Source organism: Neurospora crassa, linkage group I (genome assembly GCF_000182925.2).
Source record: "Neurospora crassa OR74A linkage group I, whole genome shotgun sequence".
NCBI classification, from domain to species: Eukaryota; Fungi; Ascomycota; class Sordariomycetes; order Sordariales; family Sordariaceae; genus Neurospora; species Neurospora crassa.
Window position 1 is genome coordinate 8943382 of NC_026501.1, and position 22700 is coordinate 8966081.

Below are 22700 nucleotides of genomic sequence, written 5' to 3' on the forward strand. Positions count from 1 at the left end.
GTGCTTGCGCAAAAAAAACCGGATGAACCTCTTTGCGCAGCTAACATCGATCCGTCAAAGCTCCGAGCAATGCCGCCGCCGCCGCCTTCGGCCACTCCCCACTTGAGACGCACGGCCGGGGCAGAGAACGAACGAAGCTAGAAAGTGGGATCCGCGGGCGGGAGTCGCGGAGTGGGACTGTCGGCCGCTTATCGCTTCCAAACTTTTCAACGGCTTGTCCTAGCCTTGACGAGCCTGGAGGCTGGCAAGGACTTGCAAGGTGGGATGTGATGATGCGATACTAGTGTAGGAGATACTCAGCGGGCACGTGGTGGGGGTAGAAGGGCTCAATGGGGCAGAAAGGTGCCAACTGCCACGACCTAGCGGGGTGAAAGATTGTGATAGACCGATAGTCCTTCTTGGAGACTTTACTTGGAGGAGCCATCGTCCGGTAGGTTCTCCAGTGCAGGGGGGGCAGTGGTGTTGTACGTGCGTGCGTGCGTGCGTGCGCGCGTGCGCGGCCGAGTCAGGTAGGTGAGTGGACATGTAAAATGCCATGTTGTGATGGTGATGCACACGCGATGACCGGGCAGTGTATGTAGGTAGATACTCCCGGAACAGGAGAGATGCTGAAGCTGTGGCAGTGGCAGACCTCCAAGCCTGTTTGTTTGGGTCGTGATATTGCTTGCAAGGATCCAAAACCACCGGAAAGACTGAGGTGAGAGGCCGATGAACGCGGGTCGCGGACGCCGGAGGGCAAATCATCAGGTGATGCGTCATCGCATTGTCAGCTAAGATCAGCTCTAAGAAGCTCTGAGATTCAAGGGGGTTAGGGTTATCGATGTTCAAGCCATCTGCAAACCCCTCACCTGCTATTATAAGCTGACCATGGGGTACAAGCAGGCAACCAACAAACCAGAAATGGTCACGTAGCGGAGTGGTTACCGCGATGCTCTTGTGAGTCTTGACCCCGAAGATACCTTCTCCAAAGTGTTTGTCCCATACTAACACACGCAATTAGATACCTCCAAGCCATTGGAAGTTATGCATAGGTCCTGGGTTCGACCCCCAGCGCGACCACGGTTTCTAATTTTTTTGCAACTTTTCCCCCTTCGCTTGATTTCCATTTGTTTCCTTCCCCCCTTTGCATCCATGACTTGCCCCCAAGACCTCTCCGTGCTCCGGTATCTCGACGGCGGCACCCGACACGATTGAGCTACAGCTTCCTTATCGTTCAACGTAACCCGCCTTTTTGCCTTATCGCTTCGCTTGGATGGTGTCACTGCCAAGGGTATCCCGGGAGCAGCTCCGTCTCCCCATTTTGGAAGTCTGGATATCCACGGCGGCGGAGTCGTAACACCTCATCGTCACAATTCTCACCATGTCTGCCATGGAGTTTTGCTGTCACATTTTGTCACATAGGTATGCAATCGCTTCAAATCCATGTTCATCATCAACAACAGTAGGCATGATACCTATTCATTCCGCCCGTATGTTCATTTCGCTTGTCAGGAGAGCCTACTGCATTGTGCCTACTGTGTGGGATCTGGCGGTCCAAACTCTCCCAAGTCCCAGCTATGAGTGCCATCTCGAGCCGCTCTTGATTCATCATCTATTACACATCTAGACTTCCGGTTTCAACACAAACCAAAAACCCCAAACTCCCCATTCCGCTATTGATGCGCTTCTTCCTCCCCGTTTAGTTGTACTGGGCATAGGCCGCAGTAGAGTTGAACTTGAGGTTGCCCTTGATGACCTTGTCCACCGCACTCAAAAAGTCCTTCTCCGACGCCACCTTCCTGCGCGCACGGATGGCGAACATGCCCGCCTCCGTGCAAACACTACGCAACTCAGCACCCGTCGCGTTCGGGCACAGGCGAGAAATGAGCTCCCATCGGATATCGCGCTCGACTGACATGCTCTTGGCATGAATGCGCAGAATGTTGGCACGACCCTCGAGATCGGGGAGAGAGAACTCAATTTTGCGGTCGATACGTCCGGGACGCATCAGGGCGGGATCCAGCGTGGAAGGACGGTTAGTAGCGAACATAACCTTAATGTTGCCACGGGCATCGAAACCATCCAGCTGCGTAATGAGCTCCAACATAGTACGCTGAACTTCATTATCACCACCCGCGCCGTCATCGAACCGGGCTCCACCAATAGCATCAATTTCGTCAAAGAAGATGATGCAAGCCTTCTTAGTACGGGCCATCTCGAAAAGCTCGCGGACCATGCGGGCACCCTCACCGACGTACTTTTGAACCAGCTCGGAACCAATGACACGGATAAAGGTGGCGTCTGTCCTGTTGGCAACGGCACGGGCGCAAAGCGTCTTACCGGTGCCGGGAGGTCCGTATAGCAGGGCGCCCTTGGGGGGATCGATACCGAGGTTGACGAACCGCTCTGGCGACAAGAGGGGCATCTCCACGACCTCGCGTAGCTTCTCGACCTGTTCCTTGCAACCACCGACATCGCCGTATGTGACGTCAGGCTTTTCCTCGACCGTCATCATGGTAACGCTCGCATCGATCTTGGGAGGTAGCGGAAGGAGAATCTGATACTTGTTTCTGTCGACGCCGACGCGCATTCCTTCCTCGATATCTGTCGGGCTGACTCGCTCGCCCAGCTGGACAACAAACTTGGCGATCTGCTTGACGTTGATGACGTACTTGCTCTTCGATTCGTCCTTCTCGTCAGGGATGATCTTGGTGCACCGCGCTACCTGAAGCGGTTGCTCTTCTGACATACGCTGACGGTCGGCTGCCACATCCCAAAGGTGAGGGGGCGCAAGGCCGGTATCTGATTCCTGTAGACCAAAAAGTATCACTGGTCAGCTAGATGCGCTTCGCGGTTTGTAGGGTAGCCACCGCAAGACTAGCATACCTTGACGCCAATCTTCTCATCCACGCTCTGCTGCTTCTCCTTTATTTGCTGTTCTAGCTTCTTGATGGCAGCACCGTAGGGCGCGGCGCCGTATGTCTTGAGGACCTGAATATCCCTTGACGGGGGTTAGACGACTTGTCCGTTGCGGTGGTAGTGGTGGGCGGGCTCTCTTGGGCGGCAACATACTCGTCTGAGAGGGGAGTGATCTTCTTCTCCTCGACTTCATCGTCGCCAAACGTTTTCCTGTACTTCTCCCAGTTTTGACCTGTGGCAGAAGGCTATTCCCGGTGTCAGTCGTGCAAAGTGGCGTTGCACCTTTGGGTAGGGCGACTGCAAGCATACCATGATGACGGCGGGTGGGAATGACGCTTCCCGTTTGGACTAGGTAAGGCGAAGAAGGGTGGGTAATCGAAAGGATCGGGTCGGTAATTAAAGTCGCGATGGCTCCGGGCGAGAGATTCCTTGTTTGGCGTGGGTCGTTCGTGGGGTTGTAGAGATCTCGGCGCGGGTTTGATGTGGTGTGTCGGGTTCAAGTTGGTTTGATGGGTGTTCAGTGCTTGCTTGATGTGATGGATGGATGGATGGAGATGGTTCGTCAAGGTCCAACTGCCACCACTCACTGACAGAGGGTCGAAGCTCAATCGTTGCCGTAATCCATGCGCTGCCTTGCGGGCGAGGGAGCTACGGGTGGGTGCCACCTTGACAGCACCTACCTAACCCTATCCGGTTAGACTGTGTAAAGTTACAGCGCCGCAGGTACCTTTTCCACCGCCCACCGCTCAGCAAAAAGCAGCCGACAAAAAATTACCACCTGCCAGCCCACCTTTGCGCCCGCGCCAGCACTCACTTTACGGTCCCGCAGTGGAAACATTGGTACGGAGGGGACGGTGTGTGTGTGTGTTTTTGGCCCATTGATTCCAGACCAGCAAAGAAGGAGAAGAGGAGAGCTCTGCCTTACAACACAACAACTGCACTGCACCCAGCGCAAGCCGATTCCCCAAAACTGTCAACTCGAATTTCCGGCAGTTTCTGATCCCCCCATCCGACCTCCCGTCTACTATCTCCCATAATCCCAAATACCAGATCAAACAAGCTTGCACCATGGCGACCGCACCGGCAGCTACCCAGACGGCGAGCAATGCGACTTTCAGGGTGCGTCCCGCTTTTTGGAACCTGACCCCTCGATAGGAGTCGGTGCGAAAGCTCCAGGAGGAGGGGTGAAGCTCTGTGGCAAGCCAGTTGCTGATAGCCCACCATGTAAACAGGACAAGGAGAAGCCCATCGCCGTTCGCTCATCCAACATTGTCGCCGCCAGAGGTATGCCTACAACATTTTGTCATTCCGTCTTGTGTCGTTGTTGTCTGGGGTGCTGACACAGAGACATGCACCAGCCGTCGCCGATGCCGTCAGAACGTCGCTGGGACCGCGGGGTATGGACAAGATGATCATGACTGGAAAGGGGGAGACCATCATCACCAACGACGGCAGCACAATGTTGAAGAGCATGTCGGTCATGCACCCCACAGCCAAGATGCTCGTCCAGCTGTCGCACGCCCAAGATGTCGAGGCCGGTGATGGCACAACCTCGGTCGTCGTCCTTTGCGGTAGCTTGCTCGGTGCCGCCGACAGGCTACTAGGCAAGGGCATCCACCCCTCAGTCATCTCCGAAGCTTTCCAAAGAGCCGCCGCCGCTGCCGTAGACGTCCTCCACGACATGTCGCAACCCATCTCCCTCACAGATACCGCCTCGCTCCTCCAGGCCGCCAACACTTCGCTCTCCTCCAAGATCGTGTCACAATACTCCAACCTCCTCGGCCCCATGGCCGTCAACGCAGTCACCAAGACGATAGATCTCAAGACCGCCGAGAATGTCGACCTCAAGAACATCCGCATAATCAAGAAGGTCGGCGGTACGATCGAGGACAGCGAGCTGGTTGATGGTCTCGTCCTTACACAGCCCGTCATCAAGAGCGCTGGTGGTCCCGTCAGGATGGAGAAGGCCAGGATCGGTCTTATTCAGTTCCAGCTCAGCCCTCCCAAGCCTGATGTGCGTATACCTTTCTGGCGACCATAACCTACCCACCTTGCCTGCTGGCCCTAAATCGCCCAAACACTACCCTTTTCGTGCTTTTACTAACAACTCACTCTTACAGATGGAAAACACCATCTCCGTAAACGACTACCGCCAGATGGACAAGATCGTCAAGGAAGAGCGCACCTACCTCCTCAACATGGTCAAGAAGATCAAGAAAGCCAAGTGCAACGTCCTCTTCATCCAGAAATCCATCCTCCGCGACGCCGTCAACGACCTGTCCCTGCACTTCCTGCAGCGCCTCGGCATCCTCGCCGTCAAGGACATCGAGCGCGACGAAGTTGAGTTCATTTGCAAATCGACCGGCTGCAAGCCCATCGCCGACATCGACTCCTTCACCGAGGACAAGCTCGGCAGCGCCGACCTGGTCGAGGAAGTCAACTCCTCCGGTTCCCGCATGGTCAAGGTGACGGGCACCAAGTCCGCTGGCAAGACCGTGTCCGTCGTCGTCCGCGGCGCCAACAGCCTCATCCTCGACGAGGCCGAGCGCTCCCTGCACGACGCCCTCTGCGTCATCCGCTGCCTGGTCAAGAAGAAGGCGCTCATTGCCGGTGGCGGTGCCGCCGAGATCGAGATCGCGTCGCAGTTGGCCAAGCAGTCGCGCGCCCTGAGCGGCACCGAGGCCATCTGCTGGAAGGCGTTCGCGGACGCCATGGAGGTGATCCCGACGACGCTGGCGGAGAACGCTGGCCTGAACAGCATCAAGGTGGTGACGGACCTGCGCCACAGGCACGAGAACGGCGAGAAGAACGCCGGTGTCAGCATCAAGAGCGGTGGTGTCAACCCGAATATCGCCAAGGAGAATGTTCTGCAGCCATTGTTGGTCAGCACAAGCGCGATCGAGCTGGCGGCGGAGACGGTGAAGATGATTCTCAGAATTGACGATATTGCTCTTAGCAGGTAGATGTACTGAAGGTTACAAGGGAAGAACAAAAAAAAAAAGAAAGAAATGAAAGATGTCGGAAGAAATATGTTGTAACATGTACATATTGTAATTAAATGGTTCTGGATGAACACTTGTTGCACTACTTTATCTATCCGTGACTGGTGACTGGAACATCGGTAGCGACATGACAGCCAGACAGGTTATGGGTAGTTTCGTTCGTAACTGGAGGGGCTGAGGTGATAAAAGCTTTCATACATCGATCGGCCAACTACTTACTCTGAACACGAACATCAATAACTGGACTTTAACGATGTACTTCCATAAGTCGCTATTGTTGAGGATGGATGATACAGCCCTGGTTAACCGTTCCTGTTGACCATCATTAATCAGTACATGTCGAGGCTGTTTCTCGATGGTGCTGTAAGTAGTAAGGATGTGTCAGTTATACAATCAATGTCTTGGGCGGATGTTCAAATTTTGGGTTGGAAGCATCCTACCTCGGGCTGGCCTTTGCCGCGGATGGTATATCATAAGGTTTGATAGTAGACATGTGCAGCTACTTAGCATCACTACCTCAGTGTTTAACCTCCTTTTTTTTTTTTTTTTTTTTTCGCAAAAGAAGAAGGAGGGGGAAAAGATATAGAAAGAAAGGGAAACAAGAAACGCTTGCAATTCAGATCAGATCTATATTCAACTTGGGCTGCTATTTTATGTACTAAGCTCAGGTTTGATACATCATGTTGTTGATAATGGAGTGTCCTTTCTTAGGTAATAAGTGTGCATGAAAGAGGGGATGAACAGAGGAAGTGAAAACAGGAGGCGAAGACAATATGCAAACATCTACTTATATCTATAATGAGGTGAGGGAGGTCAGTTACGACAAGTACTTGGTTAGTTCCGTCCCATTTGATAGTATTGTGTTATGCTTGTCTCGCTGCTTACAATGAATGTTCCAAGTAATCACCACCGGCCCAACATGCTCTCTCATATCATATGTAAATTTTCATCATGATGTCTGATCTTGATTTCTATAATCCCTTTTCTTTCACCGTAATCGTCCTCATACTCCATGCTCAAACATGACCGCCGATAGACTTGCTAGCTATACAGATTCATATGCTATCAACTTCCCCTTCAACATCATGTATCCTTCGCCAAATTCTCTCAGAATCTGTCTGGTGAGACCTCATTGCTGCCAGCCATGAGTATCGAAGCAAGTAAGACCCTTAATGACTACCAATCCTTGCTTCGCACACCTCTAATTCTTCCCCTAATACCTTCTCTCTCCTTGTTTCGTCTTCGTGAGGTCAAGTCCAAGATTGAGCTTTCCCAAGCAATTGAACGTAACCCGTTTCTGCCAAGGGGGATTTTCGTGCAAGGTTGATAGCTCGAGGGTGTACCACGCCAGTGGACACTGCGTAGTATGTTCTTGTACTTCCAATACTTGAGCTCCTCCTCCACTCAACATCATAGGTAGACCCAACCTACAATTCGGTTCTCTGTCGGTTGTCCATTTCCTCTTGGGTGTGGCTAAGTCTATCAGTTTTAGGGGTCAAAGTGGGAGTTGCATGTATCTTCCACCCTCTTTCGTTAATAGGAAAACCGTGGTTCCTAGGAGGTAAATGCGTCCTTTGGCAAATTCTTCTCGTAGTGGCGAACACATTTTGGGCCACATCAACATCAGTGTGCTGTGAGAGCATTCGGCTTCCTCCAAGCAGACCTCCGGGCTCATTTGTGCCTTTTCTCTTGTACAAGCAATGCCGTAAATGGTAGAGCCCCATCCTAGAGTCATCATGGATTGGAATGACAGGGCGTTGGCGTTTCTTTAGGTTCCAGCTTCCATCTCCTTTGTTGATGGAATATAGCCGCGGGACACGTCGTCCAATATTCCTTCTCTCGGCTTACAATAGTCCAGGTAGGAAAAAAGAGCATTCTGAAACAACCGTGATATGGTAGGTTCTTTCACTCTCTAATCCCTCCATACAATACCACTTCCTTCCTTCCTTGCCGAGCCAAACGATTTGGCAGCGGCACCTCAGCAATCATATCGTCCGTAATCTTTATGGCCGAGCAGTAGCAGTGTTACAGAAGTCCTTGATCCAAATTCGGAGGCAGTCTGATTTGTTGCTCAGACTGTTGGTGTCGAGTCCTGAGATGTGTGCCGTGTCATCCCCCAAAGGAAGGTAAACAGCCCAAACACACCACATCCCCATTAACCCCTCTTTCTTCGCAACAATGTCCGCATATCATTTCCCGGTGGCCGTTGGCATGCCATCCAGTAGTCGTTGGTTTTAGCCTTGATCTTTCTTTTTCGGCTACCTCATCCAAGTCCACCTCCGTCTCTGTATCCGCATCCAGCATCACGAACGAGTTCTCGGGACTGGATTTCGCCAAGGGAATATATTGCACTTGCGCTTCTTGTTCTCCGGTTTCGGTATGGTGATGTCGCCCTTGATGATGGAAACTCGATGTCCATCCGGGACATTGCCTCATGCATACATAACACGTACGCTGGCCGCAACCTTGGCAGTCGGCGTACGAATCCAGGTCGGCCTTCTTGCTCGGTTTTCGAAAGCAAATATGACACCTGTCTAGACATTTGATCTTGGACAGCAAAGCGTGTTGTTTCTGGTGGTGGGGGTGGGAAGCAGCAGTTGGAGAATTAGACTTGGCTCGCGTGCCGTGGTGGCTGTCCTCTCGGTGGTGGACTTCATCGGACACGGACATGCGTTGTTTCTTGTTGATGGCGATTGGTATTATCTTGCGCAGGGTTGGCGGGTAAGGCTGATGCATGGTAGGATTCGCGTAGGAGCCTTTGTCGGCTAGAATCCCGCGTGTGGTGTCGAGGGCTGGGTGGGAGCTGGAGCAGAGGAAGAAAGGGTTAGCTAACTGGGGTGGCGATGGGAGGTTTGACATGTAGTCCGCATACAATGGAATCTGGATGTTACCCGAAGTGTACGAATTCTCGACATCGTCTCGCCTCCTCTTCTTGGCCGAGGGGATCCTCTCATGGGTGACGGAGGGCATCGTCCACTCCCGGTATTCGAACACAGCTTATTGACGGGAACCGTTCTCGTGATGGTTGCAACGCGGCTGAAATTGCGAGTTGATTGTGACAAGAACAGACTTTAACTAGTCAATAATTACAGAGCGAGAAGATTGACGTGTTGAATTCAAGCCAAGGAGGAGAGGATGATGGATGGAAAGAGAAACAGTTGGGAGCAAGTCGAAGCTCGAGATTACGAAAAGTGGAGGCGACGATGCGATTTCAGCCCTGCAGTGCAAGTGCGTTGTCGAGGTTCGCGGGTACCTGCCCGCTGAAACGCGCTACAGTACACAAACAGTATTCAGGGTTAGGAATTCACTGTTGGTGGTCTTTGGGTGGACGAGACTGGAGTCATGGCTTAAGTGGTCCCTGAATTGGAACTCTCAGCGTCTTTGAACGACTGGAGGCAAAACGGAAATGAAACACCAATTGTGCACTAGCGCGTCAGGGTTGTAAGTGGCATTTCAACGGCCGTGAAAAACAAAAGGCCAATGTTTCTGTTGACACTCGACCATAAGTTTTGACATTCACCCGAAATGCCGAAGGAACGAAGATGAGCAGGTGGCAGCTCTCGGCCAGTCTTGCTATGCCCAGGGACCTCCTTTATCCAGTACGCCCGGCCAAATGTTGTTCGCCAATGAATTCCAATCTCTTGACCGCTTGACGCGTCTGAAAGGCGTGTCGCCGTGCGCTGACAGGGCCGAGTAAGTCTAGTTAACGATATCGCCAACAGTCAAAGGAGAGGCCCCTTGGCTCTCTGCTAAGAGCTAAAGTGATAGCCAAGACGCTCTTGGCTTCTAGAACGATTTGGCATTCCACGGCTCCCTTATTCCGGTGAAGAATCCCAGTCTGATGTCATTGTCTCAGACATGATCGAGATGTCGCAATGAGAGAAACCAGGTGTGAAGAAAGCCGTCACGAATCACAGTTGCCAGTCGCCGCTCGATGTCGTGATAGAGGTATGTACAGGTAATTTGAACAGCAGTGGACAGTTCCCCAGCAAATGACAACTCGATATGATGCCCAGACAAGGGTCAGCGTGGCTACGAAGAGACAGACTCCAGAGGTTCGTCGGGTGTCTCCCGGCCTTTTCCATACCAAGAGGCCCCAAAAAGGTGGGGGCCGCACAGAAAAAGGGGCTAGGGGACAAAGTAAACAAACCTTATTTGGTCTAGGTAGGTAGTCTGTCTGTCTTGACTTTTGAGTGTTCGTTTTGCTGTGCTAAAGTTGCCAAAAGAAAAAAAAAAAAAAAAAAAAAAAAAGAGAGAGAGAGACAAAAAGACTGTCGGACACAGTTACTCCGAGGTTGCAAATCCTGTCCAGTTTATCCCAGACCGAGGGCTTCATCATGGGCAGGGTCTGAGGTGACAGAATGATGAGGCATGATCACTTGAATATCTCGTCCAGGGATAAGTGCAAATCATTGTTTCGTAACCCCGTCCGGTTATCTTATCGAATTTTAGCGGATTCCAATAGCTGCTAATCCCGAGAATCCCGTTGTCGGAAAGCGATCGGGAATCGGGGCGGATATCCAGTCACTTCAAAATGAGATGTGAAAATTTGGCAGAAATGAATAATAATGAGCCACGTTGCTTGAAGTTGTCTCCAACAGTCGGGTGTTTGCGTATACGCAGTGGGACAATAAGTACTAAGGTTACCTTCAGGCGAATATTGGGATGAAATACTCGAGGCGTTATCTGACCGATCCTGCATCAAACACTCGGCTTGTGGCTGCCAGGACCCTGGACGCGCGCTGTGTTTGGCAGGTTGGACGAATTGATCATTGCTTGTTTTGATGTGCGTGCAGCGCAACTCACATGCAGACAGGCGTATGCGCTGGTGCCAGCTGACCACATTCTGCTATCTTTCCACTGCCAGGCATCCGACCGCAATGCAGGCAGGCCACTGACCCTGCCTGGTGGCGTCACGTGGGCAGGCTAGGCAGAAAGCAGCAGCCCCACCCGCCTGTGGCCGTTTCCAACTCGAACTTTCTCCTCATCCCTCCCGCGTCCACCCGTCCAGTCTCGCATCAGCCTCACTTATCTCTTTCGCCATTTCCACTTTGCACTTCTTGAACACCACCACCACCACCACCACCACTCCAGCTTCGTCGCCTGAAACACCCCTCTTTGAACGCCCTACCCATCACCAACAATTAGTTTCCCCGAGTCGAGCCCTACCAATATCGACATCGAGATATGAGTCGCGCCAACAAACTTGGCCCTGAAGTGAATCGGTGAGTCCGCGAGTCCCTTTGCGGTCACCCTGCCGTCCACGGGCGTCCTATCGATCGCCTGCCCGCCCGCCCGCACGCCGCCTGTCGGTACACACACATACACACCTTGCCTACACCGACCTCTACCTACAGCTACTTGGCTACATTCCCTATACGTCCCTCCATCAATCGCCCTCCTGTCCTACGCCAACTTTAGACATCTACCATTGAACATGACTAACCCCTTGGCATCTACACAACAGAGCTTTGTTCGTAAAGAATCTAAGGTACGCCATCGCCTCCCTCGCTGTCGCCAAGATGTCATGGACATGTCATGGACTAACATGTTTCGACAGCTACAACGTAACTCCGGAGGAGCTCTTCGACCTCTTTGGAAAGTACGGACCTATCCGGTATGTCATCCCGTCCCTATCAGCCATCACGTCGTCCTCTCACTGACACGTCGGGCTATAGTCAAGTTCGCCAGGGCATTGCGAGCAACACAAAGGGCACTGCCTTCGTTGTCTATGAGGACGTAATGGATGCGAAGCAGGCGTGCGACAAGTTGAATGGTTACAACTTTCAGAACCGCTACCTCGTTGGTATGTGCTTGTGTCCCTGGCCTCACATGGTCGCCATGGTAAGGGCCCGCTGACCGTTCTGCAGTACTATACCATCAGCCCGACAAGATGAACAAGACAAAAGAGGACCTCGATGCCCGCAAGGAGAATCTAGAACGCATCAAGAGGCAACACGGGATCGATTGACAGTTAGACGGGCCTACGGACAGCCTCCGAATTCGACAACGATCGTCTGGAGGCCCGTCTTCTATGAATACTTCCTCCTCCAAGACCAGGGCGGCGCCGCGCACGACGGCGCCGAGCACACCGGCTTCGAGTAGATCAGCACCACCGGCTGCTTCGAGCAGATCATCGCCGCCGGGACCGGCCCGAAAGAAGGACAGGTCGCCGTTGACCTTTTACGCGCGGAGCTCTATCCCTCACTTCGTGCGCAAGCTGCTTCCCACCGTCCCAGAGTGCGCCTAAACGATCAACCCCTGTTATCACAAATCGAATCCCCCAGTGTGCGAATGACAACAGAAGAGATTTCACGAACGACGCGCAGTATTTCGTACACGCGGCCGGATTCGGCTCTGGCGATAGGCTTTGTGTTGCCTTTGCCATACTCCTCTCATCACGAAGCCTCTTACCGAAACATCATACATCATCATTAAACTCGTTTTCTCACGGATCGATTTTGTTATTTTTGGCGCTGCTCCCTCATTGTTGTTGCGTTGGCATGGGGGAATGCGACGGGGTTTTAGGTGTGATGGTTTGATGGACTGTTTTTGCTTTTTATACTCTTTTACGTTGGGCTTCGGCTGTAAAGCCCCTGGGCGCGCGCAATGCTTTCATGGCCGCTTTGCTGCTGGCCTTCCTTTGCTCCCCGGTTGTCTTTATCCTAGGGGAGGATTGCATCATGACTTTCCAACTACTGAACTGGCATTGGGATGCGGGAACAACTGAATTGATGGCGACACAGAATCCCCATGGCGTAAAGAGCCATGAGAGGAGATTGCGACGAGATAATTGCAAACCTAGTCATTACCCATTGGTCACTGTATTTTGGAGTGTTGGCGTTGTCCCACTGCTTGGTCAGACGCTCGCTCAGAATCCACCTATTTCCTGCACCCTGATGATGGTTGTTGCCCGTGAACCTTGATAGACAACTTTTACGCGACTCAAATAACACTCGGCACAAGGATATTACATAGCCAAAGTGAAATGACGTCTGTCAGGCGGTTGAGCCATGTGACGCGTGTGGATTCAATGTTGAAGCAAGCCTGGCATGCTTCTCAGCCCTGTAGGTCGGCTGTTGGATGTTTGATGCGGGATGGCGGTATGTGAACAGAGCATCTAAGCCACCTGCTTTCGCCGCCACGGTCCGCCAGCACATGCAAGTTACTTGTCTTGCGTGAATCATTATCGCCATGAAATTTATATCTCAAAGTTGGAGAACGGCAAGATGCAACTATCCAAGCACGATACGATATTGAATCTGCCATCTCACATCCTTCGGCTTCACCTGACACTCGTACTATAACCACGCATCACACATTCGTCACATCTCCTTAGCTTCATTTTACCTGTAGTCCCGACAGTGCCTAAGAAGATTTAGGATTGTGACGGACAGAGGCTGAAATGGCCAGAATGTCGTTACGTGTTTAGACGACGGGAAGCATATCCAGCAGCCGAGTGGACTGGACCTGGGTGCGGAGCCGCCATGCAATTAGGTTGTGGATCCATCTTGATACACCCGACCCGTCCTCCAGTGGATAGGTCCCGTTCAGGCAAGTGGAATATTTGTACGGCTCCACTGTAGGGTAAGGCCAGAGAAATATCAACAGCCAATGACAAGTCGAGCATGCGACTATGCAACTGGCCTATGACGGTACAATACGGTACGGGACCTTGCTGTGCATCGCCTCCGCCCTTGACGTGCTGTGCTGTAACTTGTAAGCGCAGGAACAGGCGGCGGTGGCGGCCGCTCACCTCTCCTTCGTCGCTCTTGAATTCTTGCAGTTTGACTCGATTCAAACCAGGGCTTTCTTCTGGCGGCTGTGATACGCGACATTGGTTGTTATGTACTGACTGTCTCATTTCCCCGTTTGGAAATACACACAAAACTTGACATGCGATTTCGGAAAACGATAACCAAAATCAACCAACTGGCTGGCTGGACTGCGAATGCGACTGAATGCGCTTAGTGTCATCGTCCTGCTCCTTCTCCAACTCAACGTTTCAACGTTTCAAAAGTGGAAAGCTGGGATTCAACAACCGAACGGCTGAAACTCGACAAGCCCACTTGTTCGGAACTGTGCACCGATCAAACCAACATTATTACACCAAACCAGCCCCGACAGTACCGTGACCTACAATCACCTTGTCTACCATTTCTTAGAGTTGAACGAAACCATCACCACGGGACGAGTCTACCTCTAGCCGCTTGAACCATCTGACCATTGTGCGACACACACCAACCGACGTCACCGTGTTCGAGCGCCCCTCTTTTGTCTAGATCGTCTCTGACGACGACGACGACGACGCCTCCCGACCCTGTTTTTCTGTTGGGAGAAACCTGTCTCGGAAATATCCAAGACCTTAGTCTTCACTTAATCCGCCAGACTTACACACCATTAAATGTTTCCTCTTTCTCTTCAACCACCGCCACCTCCAGGACCCTTAGCGCCGGGTCTTGCTCCCCTCAGCGCAACACCGCCTTTATCTTTGTCAGGACAGCGTCGCAATGTTGATATCCGCGAAGACATACCGGTTGTAAGAATAGCCGGCGGTACTCTGCCCTCTCACCATCGTCTGCGCATCGGCACAGTCAACAGCCTCCATCGTCGCCTAGGTGGCGAGGCAGCTGCTGGTGCGGATACCCGTCCCGATTACTTTGTCGACCCGCAAGTAGACACCCAACTCGACGATCCCGACGCCCAAGACACGGAACCACAACCATTCGAAACCTTTCCTCACGTCGTCAACCCACCTGCTCCCACCGGGACCGTTATATCCGTCACCATGACTCCCACATCGCAACCTACGTCGTCAACATCACCACAACCAGCCTCCCCCATGGCTCATCAAACAGACAACAACACCGAATGCCGCCTACTCGGCCCTTTCGCCATCCTCGTCCAAATTGCCCTCGGCTGCTTGGCTCTATTATCACTCGTCTACAAGCGCTGGCGCGAACGGCCACAAAGACCGGTCAAGATCTGGTTCTTTGATGTGTCGAAACAAGTCTTTGGGAGCGTCTTGGTGCACGCCGCCAACGTGTTCATGTCCATGTTGACAAGCGGCAAGTTTGAGATCAAAGTGTTGGATCCGGTGGCAGTGGCGGTGGGGACCAAGATGGTGAAGCGCGCTGTGGAATATGGGATATTGAGTGCGAGAGGAGAAGACGAGTACACGCCCAATCCGTGCTCGTTTTATTTGTTGAACTTGGCTATTGATGTTTGTCTTCCTTTCCCTCCCCGTTTACTTTCTTTCTTTCTTTCTTTTTTTTTTTTCTTTTTTTCTTTTCTCAATTTTTTTTTTTTTTTTTTTTTTCCCCTTACCGCAACCCCATGCTAATAGGTATCACAAAAAAAACAGACAACCCTCGGCATCCCAATCCTCATCCTCATCGTCCGCCTCCTCTCCCGCGGCCTCCAATACACCCCCCTCGGCCAACCTCCCGAATCCCTCCAATCCGGCAACTACACCCCGCTCCACTCCCCACCCGGTACTAAACCGCGCTGGAGCTGGTGGTTCAAGCAATCCATCATCTACTTCATCGGCCTCTTGGGCATGAAGTTCTGTGTGCTCATCATCTTCATGGTCTTCCCCTGGATTTCGCGCGTGGGCGACTGGGCCCTCGGCTGGACCGAGGGAAACGAACGATTGCAAATCATTTTTGTCATGATGCTTTTCCCGCTCATCATGAACGCGTTGCAATACTATATTATTGATTCGTACATCAAGAAGGACGAGAAGATTCCTGAGGAAGGGGCGGAGAGTGAAGGATTAGTCACGGGACGGGGAGATGCCGAGGCTGCGGGTGCTGAGGAGAGGGGAAGGGGAAGAGGGGTTTATGATATCATCAGTGGGAGTGATGATGATGCGGGTAGTTCCGGGGATGGTGATAGTGATGGACAGGAAGATGAGGAGGATGAGCTGCCCAAGGACAAAGCTGCTGAGTTAATGGTCGGTCATAAAAAGAGGGGGTTCAAGACCAGGACCAAAGCAGTGAGGGAAGAGGAATATGATCCGGCGGTGGATGGAGATACCCCGACCGTCATTGGGAGTAGCTCTAGTGCGGTGTCGGGTGTGTCGGTGAAGGATTGAAGGAGTCTGATTTCTATTCACGATTGACAGGGGATGAAAGGACATGTTAGTTGACCCGCCTTTCGTCTGACGTTTTGTCTGGCGTTACTATCTCTTGTTAGGGTTCTCTCTCATCCCTTCCTTTTATCAGTATTTTCATCCCTTTTGAGCCCGAAGAAAAAAACGAAACATGGCAAGCAGGCAAGTAGGCAGTTCAGCGGAGGTTCCCCCACATGAGATCCTGGGAAAACTATTTTACAGCAATCAGTCAGTTATGTCCCTTTACAAAGACGGAGACGGAGAAGGAGAAGAAGGAGAAAGAGGAGGAGGAGGAAAACAGCATCCATCAAATCAGCATCATTATTATTATATATACATACGTTTGTTCACTGGGTTAAGCATGGGATGGATGATTATCGGTAAACCAGCCAGGCATTGAATTGGATTGAATTATAAGCGTTTCTCTTGTGGGAAATATTGGTAGTGGTGGTAGTAGTAGTAGTAGTATAGTTAAGATGAACACGCATCAAGGAAGAAGAAGAACCATTCATTCATTCCATTGATTAACTAGGTAATGCAGAAAATGTTCCTTATTATGTTGCTTTTATCGAATCAGGTAGGTAGGTATTTTTCCTTAAAGTCTGAAGGGCACAGTTTTCGATGCTCGTTCAATTGCAATTTTTTTTTGCTTGTATCTAGATGCCACAGACCAAACATGATACATTTTTCCAAGCACTGACTCCTCTCTCTTTATCCTTCCTCTCTTCCTTTTCTCACTTTATTCCCAACCAACAAGTACACTAAGTTACCCTCCTCCACTCACCCCTCCCCCCCCCCCCCTTCATCATTAACAAACACATGTACCTCCTCAGTATACTACTAAGCTTGTATTTGATATACAAGTTGAACATGTTCAGTTCTAACCTAAATGTTATTGCATATCGATATCCTTTCTCTCCCATCTTATCACTGAATCCAGCCAGCAGCTAGTAATAGCAATAAAAAATACATGCCGAAGAACAACAACTTGGAAAAAGATATGGATGATATCATAGTAAGCTAACGGAACCTACTTCTAACTAAAAAAAGAAAAAGAGAAGAAAAGCAAAACACGCTAATTTCCCTTCCAACCGACCCCCCCGGCCTTGCTCCCCTTCCCCGCCCCTTCCAGTGCGGCGGATATGGTATATCAGATAATCATAGGTATAAACAGTACAATGCAAACAAGATAGACAAAAACGACAATGTGGCCCCATTAAGTAATTCATTTCCTTCCTTCCATTCTCATCATCCATCATCTTTCGTTCCACCTCTCCATCATCCATCCCCCTCCTCCTCCTCCTCCCCCTCCTCCCCTTCGTATCATCACAAATCCGTTCTACTCACACTCCCACTCACTCTCACAACATACTCACCTCCCGCCCCTCCCAAACTGTCCTCCACCAATAACCTGCCCCCCCGACGTCCCCGCCCCAAACGGCAACTTGGGCACCGGCGGCACCACACTCTGCCGCTTATTCACGCTCAGTCCTCCACCGTTATCAAAACCAGAACCAAACTTCTGATTCACGCTCTGCCTCACAATCATGGCAGCCGCCGCCGCCGCCGCCATCCTCTCCTTCTGCCGATGTCTTTCCTTCAGATAATGTGCTGCCTCAGGCCTCATACGCAAAATCCGCAGAATCATATCATCTGACGGATCGGCCTGGGCCTCTTTGCGCTTCTCCAGTTTGGCTTGCCGCATCGTTCCCAGGTTGCGAGACATCATGATACTCTTGCCGCGACGAATGGTGCCAAGGGAGCCAAAGGCGCCGATGGCTGCTGCGCCAGTCATTCCGCCAGGCGGGGCTAGGGAGTTGTTATTGTTATTGTTGGAGTGAAGTTGGGGCGGAGCAGACATGCGGGACCCGGCTCCGGCGGCGGCGGCCGTCGCTTGTTGTTGCTCGCGCGCGCGCTGGGCGTTGGCGGCGGCCATGCGCTCGGAAGTGCGAATGAGGTTCTCGGTCGAGTCAAAGTAGAAGAAGTTGAGCGAGGCGAGCTCGTGCCACTTAGGCGACTTGAGCACGTCCGAGGGCACGCCGAGGACTTCGCCTGTCTGGGCGTCCTTGGCGTTGAAGAAGTTGAAGAGCAGCTCGAGCCAGCGGTAGACAATGTCCATCTCGGCTTGGGTGAGGGGTTTTTGCGTCGAGGGTTTGTCGGATAAGGGGGGCACAAGCAGGTTTTCGATGGCCATGAGGACTTCTTTCCAGAGACGCGTCATGACGGCCACCATGGTTGCGTCAGTGAGGGTTTGTTTCATGATGGCAAAGTTTTCGTCAAAGTAGGTGAAGAGCGGTTGGAGCGTGTTTTCGACGTCTTGGGCAGTGACGGTAGGTGCGGTAGATTGTCGCTTTTTCCAGAGGTTGGCCATAGAGGCGGCGATACCTCGGCTGAGGAGGCTCTTGAGCGTGTCGTGGGATAGGGAGTGGTTGATGTGGGAGGTCAGCTAGGACTGCTGTTAGTATTATTGCTGCTGATGACAAGGTGCAAGAGACGCGGTGTTCGACTTACCTTGTCAGTAATCTTGCGAACCATGTCACGCTCAGTTCTCTTCAAGTGCCTGAAGGCCTTGCCAAAGTGGAACTGGATATCATCACGCTCGCCCTCCATGCTTACACGCAGCAACAATCTTCCCTGGGTGTCAAGATCAAGCCAGAACTCTCTGGGGAGATAGTCGCTAAAGTGCACGGGGTCAAGCTTCAACGAGGTACGCCCGACGAAATCATGGTCACCAAAGGTATCATAATCCCAGATGGTGGCGATGATGTTAAGGGGGCCCGATACGGTAATATCGATCGACTCGTCCCACCTCGGGTTGAGGTTCCTCATGATGATTCTCGTCTTGGCCAGACGCTTTTGGTACTCGTCACACAGAACCACGTACGGATCACTATACCCACCGGGGTCGCATGCTTTCAAGTCCTCGGCCTCTACGATCTTGATCGTGAACACATACTTGCCTGCTTTCCTAACCAGGGGCTTGATGCCTTCGACCCGGCGGATCGCCTCGGCACAGCCGTCTACGTTCATGGTCTTTTCTAGCTTATCCAGCGCTTGCATGGCATATTCAATGTTGTTGAGTTTGACAAAGGACTGACGCGAAGAATTAGCCTACAGTGACAGTAAGAACTCACAATGTGTTGGTACATACCTGTGGATAGAACTGGAAAGGCTCGACCTTGTCCTTCGAGTTCCACGCATCCTTGGCGTACTGAAGAAACCGATCTTGCGCCGACCTGCTAGCAGCGGCCTCTTGAGGAGTCTGACGGTCCATTTCTTTGGCAAAATGCTGCTCCACAATCTCGCAATAACGACCAATGCCTGCTGAGAAGGCTTTGGCCAGTGCAGTCATGAATTTTGCGTGGTGAAGCTCGTCATCCCAGTCAAGCTGGTGAATCTGGTTGACGGTCTGGGTGAACAGCGTAAAGGTGTCGATGATGGAGACACTGTGGCGTTGCTCATCGGTGGGGATATCGTCGGGATCGTTCGTCCTGACCTGGAAGGTGTCCTGTTTGATCGCTTGCTCCACGAAGTCGGTCATTCTAGCCTCGGCATTCCTAATCCATCGCCAGACGAAGTCTTCGAGGAGGCTTTCAATGTGGAAAGCAAAGGGCTTTCCAGGTAAAGACTCGACGTGCATTTTTCTAATCTCCACAAGTTCCTTGTACAAATCGAAGCCGTCCTGAACATCGATTTGGCCTTCCTCACCGCGGGTCTTGCTCATATCCACGACACGCTTGATGAACTCTTGTGCATCTTCCTCAAAGCTGGGGAAAATGGTCTCGACCAGGACCTTAAATGGACTAGCACCCATGATTTCGGGGTTCTTGCGATATCGCTTCTTAATCTTCTCCGCAAGACCGACCACAGCCTGACCGAGCTTAACGACATGGGCAAAGTTCCAGTCTTCCATGTTGGAAGGAATGTTGGCATCCAGGAAACCTCGGTAAACTTCGGCGGCGTTTTGACGCAGTCCGTTTTCGAGATGCTGAGTATACTCGGCCAATTCGTCTGGGCGTTCGTTATATGTAGGGTCATTATGGACGTGATTCGCAAGTACCGACATTACAACACCGACTGATGGCGGATTAGGCTTGTAGCACTGAATCAAGAGCGTGTAGAGTTCGCGCAACAAAGCGTCATGGAGGTCCTTTATGGATTGCTGATAGCCGGCAAAATCCGTCATTGTCCATCGGCCTGGCTCAACATCAAAAAGAGTGGCGCCGAAAAAGTTGATTGGGGGCGGCTTCTTTGGCTCCGGCTGAGCCTCCTTGACAAAGTCGAGGCAAGCATCAAGCTGCATCGTGGAAATTTCTTGGTCGAGATACTTTCGTACGGCAACCTCGACGAGCGTAACGTGGCGCATAAACTGCGGGATGCGCCATCTAATGGCCAGCTCGGTCAAAAACTCGATGGACTCCTCTGCGAAGGGGAACTCCTCAGAGTGCAGTTGGTCGTAAGACATGACGTATTGTAGAATAGTCTTGTAGACGGGCCGTGGGTCTACTGGCATAAAGGTATAACTCGGCTCGTCCACACTTCGAATGCTGGAATTATCGTCAGGAGACATGGGGCTGAAGCCAGACGACGGATCAAAGCCAAAGCTGCCCGAGCTGCGGTTCGAAAGCATCTTGCTCAAGTCGGAAAATGCTTGATCCTCCGAATAAAGCGACATGGGCCGTAATGGGAGGGGCTTATCCGAGCCGGAGCCGGTCTTGAGATCTGGACGGATACTCAGAATTTCGGCAAAGATTTGGGCCAATTGCTGGGTCTCGGTTCTCTTCCAGTCCTCAAATGCATCATCCACGTCAAAGTCCATTTTGCGCAGAGTGCCAGCCATGTTTGCCGACAATCTAAATTGGTAGTTTTTGAAGTCTTTTAGGGCTGCCTCTTCGGTCCATGTAGTCATGTTTTTGTCAATGTCATTCTGAACCTGCGAGTTGGGCAAGCCAAAGATCTTGGCAACAAACAGAACCATGGGCATGTCCTTAATCTCGTAACTCAGGGGCACCTCGACTTCAACGAAGGTCGAACTCTCTTGGCCCTTGTCCAAGGACAGATTCTGGTCGTTGGTCAAGAGCTTGTTCTCGAGTGTGTTTAAACGGGCCAGGAGATCATCGCGGTCGCTGCCAATGTCTTTGATAACGCTGGAAATCAGGCGGACAAACATGGCCAAATGTCGGTCGACGAGTGACCTCCAGTGATAGTCATCGGGAGACTTTCCAGCACTATGGAACTTGATGGCGGACGAGTAGAAGATCAAGACCAGCGGCTCGACTTTGCGGTCCTTGTCAATGGACTTTTGGAAGTCTCTTTGGGTAAAAGCGGTGTATGCCACACCAAAGGTGCGCTTGACGGCGGCGTCATTGTACCCGGGCAGTCTCTCGGTGCCTTGCAGAACGGCGGTCATGCGCTTCTCTAGCTGGCCACGGAAGCCATGCGGCAGCTTCATGGAAGACGAGGAGCCAGAGGGCACAAAGTCCTTCATGAGCTCGCTCACACTGGAGCTATGCGATCGGTGGACGGCCTTGGGGACGGCGACATATTCCTTGCGCTTCTTGCGTGGCTGTAACAGGTAGTTGAGGAAGGCGACGCGGAGGGCAAACGAGTAGGCTTCGTCATAGCTGACGGCGGTCTGGCGGGCCTTGGAGGCCTGAATGCGACTGTTGCGTCTTTCCTCGTCGCTGGTGACGCTGCGGACGCTCTGGATGCTATCGACTCGGCGGTTCGAGGCGTACGAGTGTCGCGTAGACCCCGACATGGTGGAAGAAGTTGGGTTGGGTGCGCTGGCAACTGTTGCGCTGGTGGTTGGTGGCCTGTCGACCGGTTCACAAAGGAGAAAGTAGAGGTCGTCGTGTCGTCACAAGTCAGTGGTCCCGATTCAAGGGAGTCCCTTCATTGTTTTTTTTGGTTGGGCGCGTATTCGGTAGCTTGGAGATGCTGACGGACAGCGAGGATGTCGATCGGGGTGTTTTCCCCCTTATTGATTCACACGGTCTGGGACGGGGCAAGAACTGAAGACACGACAAGAGGTTTCCTTCGGTAGTTAGGTTGTATGAGCGGACGGCAGTACCTGGTGCAACGAAGGCATCAAAGTTGTTGGTTGGCGTTTAAATCATGCAAGATCAAAAATGTAGTTTCGTTGGCCAAGGGACCTCCGGGCATCCCCTCGACGGGACCTGTAATGGAGAAGAGAGCTGGGGAGCCTACCTACCTACCTCTACCTAAGGAGTCGGCTTCCTTTCGCTACACTATCGCAAGTGCACAGTGACGGCCCAGTAAGAAGGAGTCCAGCCCATGCTGGTTTGTTAGTGCAAAGGAACGGTTTGACTGGGTGGGAGTCTGATCCCGTAGGTCCCTTGTGCGGGCAATTTCCTCGGGTACCTTTACGTAGCGCTTGAGAGCCAGAAACGTCATATATGCACGTGCACCCTTCCCTGCAAACAACCCCTAGACTACCTACCTACACTAGACTAAAGGTAAGAAAACATTGGGTACCTAAGGTATCATGGTGTTCTTGAAAGTTGTGATAAGCTGCCCGGCGGATGACGCCGAGGTTTAGGTTCTGCCTTCGTTTTTGTGGTTCGCGAGCATGTTCTAGCATGATGCTTGCTGTAGTCTTTCCACCATTCCATTCTGTAACACGTCCAAAGACAAACCGGCAGCCCATTCGACAAAGGGCGAAA

General features: G+C 51.9%; 6 protein-coding genes and 1 non-coding gene across 7 annotated transcripts; 4 read left to right on the forward strand and 3 right to left on the reverse strand.

Moving 5' to 3' along the window:
* Window positions 1-902: 902 nt before the first annotated feature.
* Window positions 903-1059, forward strand: NCU15071. The gene has a single exon. It is a non-coding gene; the product is annotated as a tRNA-Thr (tRNA).
* Window positions 1060-1420: 361 nt separating this feature from the next.
* rpt-1 (regulatory particle, ATPase-like-1) lies at window positions 1421-3777 on the reverse strand. Its single transcript, XM_959037.3, has 4 exons — window positions 3208-3777; window positions 3052-3143; window positions 2866-2980; window positions 1421-2788 (listed from the first exon to the last, which is right to left on the reverse strand). Exons 1-4 carry the CDS (start codon window positions 3208-3210, stop codon window positions 1679-1681), a joined length of 1320 nt encoding a protein of 439 aa, XP_964130.1. The 5' UTR covers window positions 3211-3777; the 3' UTR covers window positions 1421-1678.
* On the forward strand, window positions 3643-6141 carry NCU02839 (T-complex protein 1). The gene is made up of 4 exons (XM_959036.3): window positions 3643-4017; window positions 4131-4182; window positions 4257-4912; window positions 5019-6141. Exons 1-4 carry the CDS (start codon window positions 3967-3969, stop codon window positions 5859-5861), a joined length of 1602 nt encoding a protein of 533 aa, XP_964129.1. The 5' UTR covers window positions 3643-3966; the 3' UTR covers window positions 5862-6141.
* Window positions 6142-6811: 670 nt separating this feature from the next.
* Window positions 6812-9102, reverse strand: NCU02838 (hypothetical protein). The gene is made up of 2 exons (XM_959035.3): window positions 8773-9102; window positions 6812-8703 (listed from the first exon to the last, which is right to left on the reverse strand). The coding sequence occupies exons 1-2, from the start codon at window positions 8868-8870 to the stop codon at window positions 8010-8012; spliced, it is 792 nt and encodes a 263-aa protein (XP_964128.3). The 5' UTR covers window positions 8871-9102; the 3' UTR covers window positions 6812-8009.
* Window positions 9103-10894: 1792 nt separating this feature from the next.
* NCU02837 (pre-mRNA branch site protein p14) lies at window positions 10895-12943 on the forward strand. The gene is made up of 5 exons (XM_959034.3): window positions 10895-11125; window positions 11368-11391; window positions 11461-11517; window positions 11579-11706; window positions 11771-12943. The coding sequence occupies exons 1-5, from the start codon at window positions 11088-11090 to the stop codon at window positions 11869-11871; spliced, it is 348 nt and encodes a 115-aa protein (XP_964127.2). The 5' UTR covers window positions 10895-11087; the 3' UTR covers window positions 11872-12943.
* Window positions 12944-13634: 691 nt separating this feature from the next.
* On the forward strand, window positions 13635-16569 carry NCU02834 (hypothetical protein). The gene is made up of 2 exons (XM_959031.3): window positions 13635-15123; window positions 15265-16569. Exons 1-2 carry the CDS (start codon window positions 14305-14307, stop codon window positions 15994-15996), a joined length of 1551 nt encoding a protein of 516 aa, XP_964124.2. The 5' UTR covers window positions 13635-14304; the 3' UTR covers window positions 15997-16569.
* Window positions 16570-17002: 433 nt separating this feature from the next.
* ham-10 (hyphal anastomosis-10) lies at window positions 17003-22410 on the reverse strand. Its single transcript, XM_958600.2, has 3 exons — window positions 19166-22410; window positions 18526-19107; window positions 17003-18460 (listed from the first exon to the last, which is right to left on the reverse strand). Exons 1-3 carry the CDS (start codon window positions 21773-21775, stop codon window positions 17387-17389), a joined length of 4266 nt encoding a protein of 1421 aa, XP_963693.1. The 5' UTR covers window positions 21776-22410; the 3' UTR covers window positions 17003-17386.
* Between the last annotated feature and the right edge of the window lie 290 nt (window positions 22411-22700).

Bases quoted from the DNA above. Each gene is read 5' to 3' on its own strand.
- NCU02837 (XM_959034.3), top strand. From the start codon at position 11,088: ATGAGTCGCGCCAACAAACTTGGCCCTGAAGTGAATCG. The intron at 11,518-11,578 runs GTATGTCATCCC...GTCGGGCTATAG, and splicing joins GGAAAGTACGGACCTATCCG to TCAAGTTCGCCAGGGCATTG. The intron at 11,707-11,770 runs GTATGTGCTTGT...ACCGTTCTGCAG, and splicing joins TCAGAACCGCTACCTCGTTG to TACTATACCATCAGCCCGAC.
- NCU02838 (XM_959035.3), bottom strand. From the start codon at position 8,870: ATGCCCTCCGTCACCCATGAGAGGATCCCCTCGGCCAAGAAGAGGAGG. The intron at 8,704-8,772 runs GTATGCGGACTA...CCTCTGCTCCAG, and splicing joins GGTAACATCCAGATTCCATT to CTCCCACCCAGCCCTCGACA.
- ham-10 (XM_958600.2), bottom strand. From the start codon at position 21,775: ATGTCGGGGTCTACGCGACACTCGTACGCCTCGAACCGCCGAGTCGAT. The intron at 19,108-19,165 runs GTATGTACCAAC...TCTTCGCGTCAG, and splicing joins CTTTCCAGTTCTATCCACAG to TCCTTTGTCAAACTCAACAA. The intron at 18,461-18,525 runs GTAAGTCGAACA...CAGCAGTCCTAG, and splicing joins TTCGCAAGATTACTGACAAG to CTGACCTCCCACATCAACCA.
- NCU02834 (XM_959031.3), top strand. From the start codon at position 14,305: ATGTTTCCTCTTTCTCTTCAACCACCGCCACCTCCAGGACCCTTAGCG. The intron at 15,124-15,264 runs GTTTGTCTTCCT...CAAAAAAAACAG, and splicing joins TGTTGAACTTGGCTATTGAT to ACAACCCTCGGCATCCCAAT.
- rpt-1 (XM_959037.3), bottom strand. The intron at 2,981-3,051 runs GTATGTTGCCGC...ACCCCCGTCAAG, and splicing joins ATCACTCCCCTCTCAGACGA to GGATATTCAGGTCCTCAAGA. The intron at 2,789-2,865 runs GTATGCTAGTCT...TTTGGTCTACAG, and splicing joins ATGAGAAGATTGGCGTCAAG to GAATCAGATACCGGCCTTGC.
- NCU02839 (XM_959036.3), top strand. From the start codon at position 3,967: ATGGCGACCGCACCGGCAGCTACCCAGACGGCGAGCAATGCGACTTTC. The intron at 4,183-4,256 runs GTATGCCTACAA...GACATGCACCAG, and splicing joins CAACATTGTCGCCGCCAGAG to CCGTCGCCGATGCCGTCAGA. The intron at 4,913-5,018 runs GTGCGTATACCT...TCACTCTTACAG, and splicing joins TCAGCCCTCCCAAGCCTGAT to ATGGAAAACACCATCTCCGT.